The 12,400-nt window shown below is 44.0% G+C and overlaps 1 protein-coding gene across 1 annotated transcript in view; it reads right to left on the bottom strand.

Annotated features, from left to right (window-relative positions):
- The window catches only part of T265_01168 (hypothetical protein), a gene marked incomplete at both ends in the record, with an annotated part of 32,170 nt that overhangs the window by 3,744 nt on the left and 16,026 nt on the right, over positions 1-12,400 (bottom strand). Inside the window, 9 exons of the mRNA XM_009165129.1 lie at positions 164-402; positions 1,428-1,545; positions 1,982-2,088; positions 2,794-2,887; positions 3,966-5,409; positions 8,549-8,660; positions 9,987-10,488; positions 10,970-11,106; positions 12,193-12,282. Of these exons, the coding sequence (XP_009163393.1) occupies positions 164-402; positions 1,428-1,545; positions 1,982-2,088; positions 2,794-2,887; positions 3,966-4,411 (1,004 nt within the window). The remainder of the gene's footprint in view (positions 1-163; positions 403-1,427; positions 1,546-1,981; positions 2,089-2,793; positions 2,888-3,965; positions 5,410-8,548; positions 8,661-9,986; positions 10,489-10,969; positions 11,107-12,192; positions 12,283-12,400) is intronic.

Genomic DNA, 12,400 nt, shown 5'->3' with positions numbered 1-12,400 from the left:
GATTTAACTCAGCTGTTAAGGGCCTTCAGAAGACACAGAGACCAAAAAAACTGGCACAAAATCTAGATAAGCGGTAAGGTGATACCAATTCCATTATAAACGGATTATAGGTTGAAAAAAATAGGTAGGCGAGCAACCAGAAGTAACAAAAGACGGGACTTACACTCTCAGTTGGGATTCGATGTACTTGCTATAGTCCAAGTTTGGGACAACCTTGTGGCGCACCAATTTACGACACCATTTGAGTACTGGGCATCGTGAACGAGCACAAGCACACTCCAAGGGATAACGACAAGCCCGGTAATCCAAGTCAAAAGGAATGGTTAACTCAGTGCCGGGCACAAGCTCCATTGATGCTCGTATTAGAAGTTGGAATTTGCCCTGCACGACGGTATGATCCAACTAAATGGGGACAAATCAACCGACATGTTTATCGTCTGTCCGTGGCAATCAATCAATTTACCAGATATAAACCATGTGGCATAGGCACATTGGTTCAGGCTGCTACAGTTCCGATCACCGGAAAACGGGAAAGTAGGATATATAACCAAGGCTTGGAGGTGAGGGCATGTTCAGTTTGTTCGGAAATCGGGTAGCTGCGCATTGAAGGCGATAGCTTTGATGCACGAGCTCCACTGACTGCGCGATCGGGCCATTTCTGCCAATGTCATTAACCACTGGTGATTTGAGTCCTAGGGTACCCATCCAGGGAGGCGGACTTGTTTTAAGGTAAAGATATGGTCGATATATCTTCGAGCAGGGCGAAACCCAGTGTGATTCTCACGAATCTGTCTCTCCCAATAATCCATCAACCTGTGTAAAATAATGCCAGAGAGTGCGACGGATACCAGGCTGATACCACGATGGCTTTCGCATGACGTTCTTGATTCCTTTTTAAATAATTGAGATGACGGTCGAGGAGCTCCGTTCGGCTGGTACTCTGTTTTTGTTCCAAAGCTTCTGCAGTTTGGTTATCAGACTGTCCCGTCCTTCTTCGGGGGAAGGCAGCACTGCTGCTTCCACAAATATGGAAATGCTGGTCACCTGTGGGAAACGGCTTAGTGCCTTCACACTCCTATCGCGGGAGACAGTACGACTTTAGCAGTACGGGGACTCGCTGTTCTTCGTCAGGCTGCTCCTCTTTGGCCTTCCTGGCATGGTTTAGGAACTGAGTTCCAGCCAGTTCCAGCACAGAAGCCCGACCACCACGACAAGGTGACCACCTTTGGGTCGGGTCAGTGACAATGCGCACGGAGAACATTTAAAATATCCAATTATGACAGCAGCGTACCGAGGTTTCAAAAACCGAAACTGAACTGTTTGCATTATGACGCCATTACCCTATGGAGACAGATAAACCTTAACTAGGTAAACCGGAAAAAATACAGGAAAATATCATCCTGCCAATTCTCATAAGAACAACCTACTCGACAATTTGGGATGCATGAACGGCGTACAAATCTGGCGCTGTTTCCGTATCGGGTTGCTTCCAAGACGATTGTCCGGTCACCGAATCCTTGATAGAACATTACATAGCGGTTGTAACTGGAAGACAAATAGAAGCGTATTAGCCGAAGGCCTTCAAATTATTCGTACTAGGAAGTAAAAATACCAGAGGTGAATGTGAAACAATATAGACAGTACAACACAAACGCAGATAGTTTGGAGGCAACAAAAATTACGATAAAATATTTAGGCGGTCTGAGATCTGACTGCAGCTAACCGCGGGATGGAAGCCAAATAACTCACGTCACAAAAGCGGAAGTCCTAAGCGAGATTAAACACAACGAACATGAATTCAGTGATAAATCCAAAGTTAGCGCAAACAAAACGAGCTGCTCTCATCAAGAGTCAAAGGAACATCAACAACGCACGAAAGACAGTGTAAAAGTGAGGGAGATCGCGGCAGCTAAGACCCGTGTACAACCCAGGATGACCGGTAGCTAAGGGATATGGGGTAACACTGGCTCATGAAACATACTCGGATATGGGATCAAAGTGGTGTTCGTATTCCTCCAACATCATAAATTCACCACGGACCTCCGTTATGACATCATTCACGGATAGTCTAACTGAGGCTTCCAGGCCCTGTAAGGAAAAGTGAAAAACAAACGGTTGTAACCACCAAAGCCATACTTCGTAATTTCGTCAAACGAAAAGTTTTCTCCATTTTGTTGCATACATCACTCAGGAAGCTCAAAAAACGAGGAACGCGAGTTAACGTGTTTGGGGATGCATGTAGTAAGTTTGTTGACAGTGACCTAACGCTCTATAAACTTGACTCCATCGGAGTGGACGAAACCAGAGTATCTGGTATTAGAAGACAGGTGTTTTGGGGCTAAAACATGAACTAAATGAACTTTTGTTGGAAACTGCGTCCACGTGACCATTGATGACGGGAAGGCCGTTTTTTAATTATACGACGGAAGCGACTGCCGATTCTTCTGTGGGGAACACGTCTGGATTGACATGAACAAAACTACGAAGGACCACATCGCGATGATGGATTTAATTTGTGTACGTCGGTCAAAGTGACAAACAGAATCAGACTAACATTGGCAGAGAAAACAGCATGACTTCTCATGCGAAGTGTATGTGCAATGACGACGATCCACGGCCTCAAGAATGAATATCAGGAAGTTCGTTTGTGATCAGACTTCGAAAAACGAGGAAATAAGGATCGCCGTCCATTTTATGCATCACTTCAACATCACGAGAAAAATTGTCGGTATTGTGCTAACAACCATATTGAGGACATTAAAGGCCAAGTCAACTAACTGTGCTGAAACTGACCTTGTTATCGTGATCGAACAGGACGACACGGCAGAGGGAACTGCGATTCATGAAGCTTGGAGGAATTCGATTATTACGTTCGAGGTTAGCCGACCTAGCAGAGAACAAAAAACACCGGCTGAGATGACGTCTGTAATAAGGGTTAATTTCTCCTCTGGTGACCAGAAAAAATCATGACAGTGAAGAAATCATTGACTTGTACGCACATAGGTCCGCGACCGGTTTCAACCTTCTTGGGGACACATCAGAAGAACATCATAAACGAGTGATTCAGCTGGGTTTCCCGGGAAATCCAAATGGATACGCAAATGAGCATATCTCGCTAGAATAACTGACCTGTTTTTGTAGCCACTGCGCAATAAACACGCTGAACTTCAAAAGCAGGTTGTCCGCATTTACTGCTAGGTGGTGGGATATCATGAAGCTTCAGTGATTTCGGGCTGCGCATCGCGAGGCATATTGGCAAATTTACCATGATTCAAAGCTTTATCCATAAGAGGGAAATTTTGAAAACCTTGAACCGAAATAGTACGTCGGAGCGGGAAACTTGGTTGCAGATGTTTCGTTACTAGTTGAGATAGCAAAATCAGCGTCCCGTTGTGTTGCAGTGATTTCTAGTTAAGCACGAAACAAGCTTCCACCGATCGAACCCGATTTAATGACATTTTTTAAATGGGGAAATAGGAATTCTATTTCCATTGTTGTGATTATCCTGGTATGTAGTACAGCCCAGTGCGGCTGATGCATACAAAGTATCACTCGAACAGTGAGACCCGGGATACGAGCAACACGCAGGTAAACCAATCGGCCTATGAAATTGGGTACAAACTGTCGATGTACCAGTACTTCAGTGCTGTTTATTATCGGCCGATATTCAGAGTAACGCGAAGTAAAATAGCAGACATTCACAATCAAACCGCAGACCGATAACTCAGTCTTCTTATTTCTAAATGAGTTGATAGAAAGTGCCTAAGGGTTACGGAGCTTGTGTACGCACGTGGTCAATACCGGATTCAGCCAAGAAAGCCGCGCGAAGATTCCAAAAATTGAGCTTCGTGAATGCCAATAAACTAGAACTTCTACTGTTTGAGATGTCATGTTCGACGGCACACCGAAGAGAAAGTGTGCAACTAATTGATGAAAATATATGACAAAAGCTGTGACAAACGTACAATCGTTGCTCTAGATAGTCCACCATGGCTGCAGAGTAAGTATTGGCTTCCGCCTCCTGATAGTCTTTGGCCCAAACTGCCCCCAAGGGATTGACCCGAGCGTTCAGTTTGAGTTTGCTAGGACTTGTGCCATCTGGGAAGAGGATGCGGCTACAAAAAACGAGGATAAAATGGCGAAATGAGAAACAGGATATGACACCAATAACAGGCGATATAAACCAGTAATTGGCACTACGGTACGTACGTACCTGCCACCCCAGAGTTACATTGGGTCTGCCAATTATGACTGGGTAACTGAGTTGGCTAAAAAACTGTTTGTTCACTTTTATTAGGGTGTTGTAGATGTGCTCGCGTGAGTCACCCATGAAGAAGTCGAAATGGGTGAACATGACATAGCAAAGCAGTTGTTGAAACGGAACCCTATGGTGGTTAAGGTGAGAAAGCATTCACCCGAAGATCCATGGTTTAAACCTAACCCTGGCTTCCTGATTTCTCTTATCTGGACTTCGGTAACCAGGTACCTTTGTATTTCCTTCGAGACAGCTATAGTTGGACAACTATTAGCAAGCAGTTAATAAAACAGCTTACTCAACATTCGAGGGAGAAAATGAAAACCCACAGTATTCAGCAACTAAGTGGCCAGTGGTAGAAAGTGCAGAAAATAAGAAGAGACGTAGCCTTTAACGGTGGAAAAGAAATGAACTGGACGTCCAAACGGAACGATAAAATCTAGATGTCCATCCCCGAAAACCGGATTGGGCTTGATAATTACGGTGTGCAGTAGGTTGGCCATGCCCATACGCTCAGCGTAGTTCTGCTCTGTAAGATAACTTATCGGTTGCCATTTGGTGCCATAAACGGACAGGAGTTGTACGTCGATCACGTAGAGAACTTGAAGAACCATAATTTAGGACCATCGACCGACGGCTGGAAATAATTGAGTTCCACCGAAGACTAATGGCATTGTCACGGTTATTAGTTCATAGCTACTGGGGTATTTTAGCGCACCTGCAAGCCCGCCCAGAGGAGTTCATGCTTCGGGGTGCCACCTCCCAGGTCAAGGTTTACAAGCAGAGGTGGGTGAAGATACCGCGACCAAAATTCAGTTTACTTGCGCCAATCGCCACTGAGCTAAATCCTTCCTAGAAGGGAAATTCTTTAAAAAATCGAGCAATGCTATGAAAAAAATCTTACCCAGGTCGTTGCTTTCGCTTATCACACCGAACTCGACGTAGCGGACTATCCAGTCCAGAACTGTTATGATCCGAAACTGGGGTCAATGTCTGATTGGGTGTTGATGGGGTTCCTGACGTACTGGATTTGTAGGGAGTGGAGCATGGAGTGGTAACTGGAGTGACACTGGCTGAAGGCGATTCGTCACCTGGAGCAGATACTACTAGCCGCTCAACCGTCGAATCCGGAACGCTAGCCTCGTTGTCATTATCTGAGAAACAGTCAAAATCATGTCACATAATCAGTTAGCCTAAACTAGTATGGAGCACTCATACGCTGCGCGCAGTCCCTTAAACAGGGCCAAAGGAAACCTGTACATTCATTTCGCAACATCTCTGCCTATCAGAATCATTCCACAAGGTATAAAGACAGATCAAAATGACAAAAAGGACAACAGTTATGGGAATGAGCTCCTCCTATTTAGAAATCACAGAAGAAAATGCACCTTTGCGATTAGCCTCTGTTTTTCGGTAAATTGTGTCCAACTGAACCGTAGGAATATGAGGCGCGTTCTTGCACACAATGTTTACTATCAAACTGTCTCATTAGAGAGCCATCACATAGGCAGCTGGTACTGAAAAGCAACTGAAGCTATACCACCGGTCCAAGTAAACGAACTGAAGTCCCCAACAGGACAAATGAGTTTCAGATGGACGCACTTTAAAAACAGTGACTATATGGGTCAATTGTTTTCACAACTTGAAAATTCGAGACCACTCATAGCAAAGTATTCCAGGGCAGTAACCAGTCCGAATGTCACCGCCATCGCCCTTCCTTCAACGAGAGCGGAGCAGGACGTTGAAACCATGCAATACAAAAAGGCAACAAGTGGTTCACGAAATTTCTAGGTTGGTAGAATAAGTTAATGGGACTGTGTGAAATATTATCTGGAGTACCCTCTAATCAGGTACATTGTCAGATACATATTGCCTAAAGGGCGCATCCTTAATTGATATATGAATCCCGCAACTTCTATTTCTTAGCTTTAGGTAACGCCGAAATACAGGGCGAACGAACTCATCCGGTGTTGCCTATCAGCGTAAAGCTACAGAGCAAAGAATGATTAAATATTTTCTAGCCACCCGGATCCAGAGTAACGAAGAAGCCAGGGATTAATTGAAAAGGCTTAGTTTCTAGATAGTAAGCTCATAATCCCAAGACAATTAGTGATGACTGCTCCGGCATATCTGAGGATGGCTACTAAATACCGAACAACTGGTCAGCTTGCGCGAAACCGGCAAGCAACATGATGCAATAGACCGAAAGAGCTTAGGTTATACCATTTAAGCGAGCTTCACCAGCAACATCATCCACTGTAAAAACCACGAGCTTACCGTATAGTGGTTTTAGCTGTCACCGCTTCATTCGCGGGGGATTTGCGGAGGTAAGCTAGATAGCTATGTTGGATATCATCAATGTCCCGCAGGACTTATCGATATCTCCTAAGGTTTGGAATTAAATTGTTAGAGGCTGGCTGCAGTGCTTCAGAAAAAACTAGGCAACATCTTAGACCGATTCCGGTACCACTCGCGAAGAATATTCCGCGTCCAGATTCGTAGTTCACACTCCATTATTCAGTCTTTTTGGGTGGTGTTTATTCAGCGTTCACTAAAAGCGGTCAGTTTAGTTTAGCAGTTGATTGTGACCGACCCCTAACCCTACGAATAGTAAGTGTTTTAGCTGTCCATGCTCAACGGAAATTAAAGAGAGACTGACGTCCGATTTGAAGCTAGAGAATCTGATATTCGGATGTCCCCTCTCCAAGACACAATCAACAGCGACACAGTCCTGGTTTGGGAACCTCTTCACCAATCCCACTACTTGATACGCAGGATACGTGTGAATCATTGACGTTGAAGCCGACGGATTGCGGCCAATTGATATAACGGAAGTGTGAAGGATGGCTTCACTGAACACCCGATTGACCTATTTTGTTTCCCTAGGATCTTCCAGTACCCGCAATAGAACACCTCCAGAATTTCGACTTGCACATGTATTTACATACCAATTTGCTTTTGACGAGAGATCCACCTGGAACCCAGCTGAATCTCTCATTTATGATGTTCTCAGATTCAGTACATAGTCACACCAAATGGCCAGGTCAAGCATCCGTAAAGCAAAGAGGCTTGATACACGCAGACACTGATCTCACCTATGCCACAAGGCATTCCTCAGCCGTATCAGCGCTATTCACGCGCAACAAATGCATATTCTCACCCATCCTTTGCCTCGCTATCCAGTAGTAAGTGGGAACCGATATTTGTACAAAGGCAGCAGTACATGGCCGTTACTCTGTTCAATTTGGCTGCAAACGTTTCATCACCAGTCGAGGTGAAACGACCAATGCGTTGTGAGCGGAAGAGAGTTACGTTTGAACGCACTGTACAGATTATGCCTATTAACTTATCACTTCAAACACGTAAATGCTGGTACAGCTTTCTAAGGTAGTGCTCCTATTCGTTGTTGATCTGTCTGTCGAGCTTATTTAGTGGTCTGCGAACGTCTCACCGCCATCCAAAGACATTGTCAGTGCTAGTGGAGAACAAGCACTAACATTCTGCGAAGTAACTTCCTCCTTTAGAATATGCTCCACAGGTCCACACTACGTATATCGCGTGTACTTCACAAAACAGACAGACATCCCAAATACGGTTGGTCGGCGGGCAAAACACAACCAAATGACAAGATTGCAGTAGTCATACTTTGCTATGTCTCACAAAGACGTCAAATCAGAATGAAAAAGCAATGAATTCTGATCGGAACAATACGGCAGCGGGGATCAGTGTCGAACATTGATGTCATGCTATCGATGATGACGTTGGAAGCAAACGCTACAAGTGTTACAATGAGTAACTGTCATCAAACCCAAAAAAAATTAATGATTACGCAAAGCACATTCTAGCACTGTTTCCCGATCCTGCTGCTATACGAATCTCCACTGCCAATAATTGTGTCAAACTTTACAAAATAAAACGGTAACGTTCGAAAACATCGTTTTTAAACTGCCTTCATTGTCATTTGAAAACCCAGAGTGCACGATGAACAACAGCGTCTTATTGTATTTGAAGTTCGATCTCTCGTAAAAGTACAAGCCAGAATCAGAGTAAGCGAAACTGAAGCTATGAACGCTTTTATTGTTTGGTATTATTTCAATCTTAGCACATGAAAATTGATACGTCAGTGTCTTAAGTGAATTCCTGCTTTCCCTGTTTGGACGAAGGTTCCCGTGATTGTAGCGCAGAATAACGACATATACGGGCTCATCATCAGTTGGTTCCCTGATAAGCAGGAGCCAATTATGCCGTTGAAGTATTTGATCTATGTAAAAGTATGACTAGGGAAACACTTACACGAAGTGGAGGTTAAATCTTGCTTCCGCTTCGATGTTCGGGGTGGTGAAGGGACCCGCAGATTCACATTGGTATCACCATGTGGCCGCCGGCTTGAGCGAGACAATTCGTTCTAGAAATTAAAAAAAACAGCTTGGACAAGAACAGAGTCGCACCAGATTAGGCTCAACAATGGCCAACGTAGCTTATCAGTCACAACACCGTCAACAGCAGCAAAATTAGTCCGACAATATAGTTGCTTAACTGCCTCACTGGAAAGCGAAGGAGCCAGAGGAATGAACCGATCGTAAATAAATAATAAATAATCGTTCAGCTGTAGCACTCTTTTGGTGCCTAGCTGCCATGCCACCCGAAGGAAGCACGAGGGCTGGGATACTGCCAGGTTGCCCAAGCCTAGACAGGGGAAATCGGGTTCAAACCATGGACCTTCCGGCCAATAAATTCGCGCTCTAACCACTTCGGCCATCTCGCCCCCGACCGATCGTACATCCACCATAAAATATGGTTAAGATCAATGACATAATCGTCAGGTTTTGTGTGATGTTTGATGACTGGTTAGATTGGTTAACTTGTTCACCACTGTCATGTTGTTCTGCTAAACGGATAGTAGTTAGAACAAAACGCACCCTCGAGTAGAATCACAAGCTGTCCAAGACTGGATGGCGAACGCATGGCTTTGCATTCGAACCTGAAGCATTCGACAACCCGACGACACACGACCCACTGAGTCCCAATGAAATCAGAAGGCCTTACGTCTGAACTCTTCGGAATCCGACCATGATTTCAGCGGAAAAACGACACTTGAGAATTTTTCGCAGCTTACCAGATTTTTGCAGATGACTGTGGGACAGACAGTCCGAAAGTCAACTGGCCATGTTTGTGGGTCAGTCAATTCCGATGCAAAACGGTTGCCAGGACCAAGGAGGTTCGCCTGACACATGAAATATTAGTTGTCTTTGTACTTGTAACACAGGTACCGCAGCAGTATTAGGCTGATGTAAATGTTTTTATGTTGGAAGGATGATGAGCAACAGCTAAAACCTGGTTTTTGCTCTTAAATTACGTGGATACTGGTATAATGCTCATTAACGATATCTGACAAAAGCCACATCGAAAACGGACCACAATTTGCACGCTTTATCATGTTAATCGCTTAAGTGGTACCCTCGGAAAGTGTCCCGAAGCTGTGGTGGCTCCTGAAGATTCCCATAGGATTTCGACTAGGATACAAGTGGAGGAAAATTCCGTTCTTTGGGGACAAAAGCATTTTGATTGCTTTACTAATGTCAGTTGTCCAATGAATGAGAGTAAGCCATACTATGCGTCTGATTACGGAGTGTACGTTTAACTAGTACGCACGAAGCCTTCGAGGATAAACAATAGAAAAGACAATTAGCCGGTCAATCACTGCACTCAGCAGCCATCAAGAAATACATACCAGACGCTCCCAATCGACTCCTGTAGGTCCCACTCGGAGTTCATGATCCCTCGGCAAATGGGAAGCGCTTAGTTTTGTTGAACTCGTTGAAACACCGAGGACGCTTGATTTCGAAGCGAAGTGTTTGTCGGCCTTCGGTGCAGCTGAAATAAGCCCCAACTGTTTGGCACGGTCCGCAGTTATTTCTACATACTGGGAACCAACGGTTCCTTCGTTGATCGCCAGGCGTTGCAACACATCTTTGCTACCATCGGGGAACGCCGTGGTTGTCGTGTCGATTCGACTGACAACAGAAATGTTGGCACTAACAGAGTCCGTAGCCAGCTCAGTTTGATCGGTTCTATGTAACTGTGCACTGGCGCCAGATTGAAGAGTGTAATTCTGATTGGCATCGATGGAATTGCAGGATTCTGTTGTACAATGCGAACAGACATAGCCTTCGCACAAGTAGGGAAGCGATGTGCTATAATAATTCTCCATGCACTGTACATGCTGGTACGTGCTATAGGAAAGCAACGCAAACAAAGAAGCAAAGTACGTTATTAAATACTACAAACACCAGTAATTAGATCATCCCCATTCTAACCAGTGAGCAACAAAATCTAAGCAGAATTAAAGCACATCAAGTTTGGCTTATTACACAACGCTTACTACACAATAACCTGGAAAGTATCTGCTTTGGGGAGAAATATCTATACGGCAAAGTAATCTTATCACATGTGCTAAGGTCGAATCGCATTCCCATACGATGTCCTCGGTCTATCGACTTCTATTGAACTCAACCCCTTTCACCAAAACTCGGTAGTGAACAAAATTATCTTCACCTTAAAAGTTTCTAGGGATCAAAAGCTCGCATGAGGTTTAAAATTCCAAGAAATACTGGACATATATAAAACAAACGACCTTCGATAAACCCAACCAGACCAGCAAAGGAGGGTACAGTGGAGCAAACAAACGAGACTAGGAAAGTAGTGAAAACATACCTGCAAACAGGACACCGGATGAGTTTTGCCCGAATGTGGACAAGACCACAAGTACAACGAAGTGTTGGCCAGCTCGAGCCATTGCATAGATTTCCATCTATCACGAGTGCACGAGTGGTCGGAATTCGTGCACTTATCTGAAAGAGGGATGCCTGTGGAAGCTAGACAAATTTGATACTTGACTTGAGGCAAAGATTAGACAAGCAATGTTGATTGACAGCAACGAATAAAAAGTCACGCAGCGCTTTCCAGCCCCTCAGCACAAACTGTCTTCAACAACGCATAAAATTCAAACTCACCCAGTGACTATAGTGTGCAGTACGTTAGGACACGGCTCAACATTACAATCTCAGGATTAAAGTGGCCGTTACCTTATGATTATCAATTAAGAATCCACTGGGATCGGAGTTAATTAACAAATATGAAGCGATCAACACGTAACGAGACCAGTAATGATAGGTGGTGCCTTGTGCAATCGAAATCAGACTAAACAAAAATTATACTTGAATAAAAGAAACTACTCAAAAGGTTGCTGAAAACTCTTCGACAGCCCACGACCGGTTTCGCCCATTTTGGGCCCTTCATATGGATAAACCATTAGACGTATGAGTATACGTGCGCACATGCTAACAACCATTTATAGGACTACGACCATCAGCAGAATGCAGGCTTGAGGCGGCAGTTACCAGTAAGGGTTGTTTGCTAATCGCGAAACCATATGACGACCTTCGGGTATGAGGATAAGTTGTGCAAAATGACGCGTTGTGCACGGAAAACCCAGCCTGCTGATAACATTCTCACGCCATCTCTCATTGGCGCCTAGAAAATGACTAGTGGCTTCTGACTTATAGTTCCATCAATACGGCCGCAAAATATTCCATTATTATACCTACTTCTTACCCTTGAAAGACTATCGATGAATCACCAAAGTAGTTCGAAAAAAGCGTTGCTGATCAGTGTGAACTCCACCAAAGTGCTAGTAGTCACACAAACATGGCGAGAGCTGTGAGTATTGTACATCCGTTTTTCTGACAAAATGAAATGACTAAAAACAGCGTTTTAAGGAAAGGAGAAACTTTTGTTTCTCATGAAAGCTAAAAATTAAACGTGCATTCTGAAACACAGGAGGAAACAGAAAATAAAACTCACTTTACATTGACAAAAAAGGCTCAAAATAGTGAGCGAAAAAATTAAAAATCAAATTCAAATGTGTACTAAATTACCTTCTGGGTAGAGTAGCCATCGTCAGAATCGCTATCCAAATCACTTAGCTGCGAGGGTGAAACAGCGAGTTCCTCAGGGACCTCAATGACCTGAGTGAATAAAAAAACACTTATTCACACACTAAAAACTTCAAGGAAAAATTAAACTTGTAAAATATAATAACAAAAGTTCAACTGGACATATATATATATATATATATATATATAT

Source organism: Opisthorchis viverrini, assembly GCF_000715545.1.
Source record: "Opisthorchis viverrini unplaced genomic scaffold opera_v5_12, whole genome shotgun sequence".
Taxonomy (NCBI): domain Eukaryota; kingdom Metazoa; phylum Platyhelminthes; class Trematoda; order Opisthorchiida; family Opisthorchiidae; genus Opisthorchis; species Opisthorchis viverrini.
This window is presented reverse-complemented; position numbering and strand designations above follow the sequence as displayed.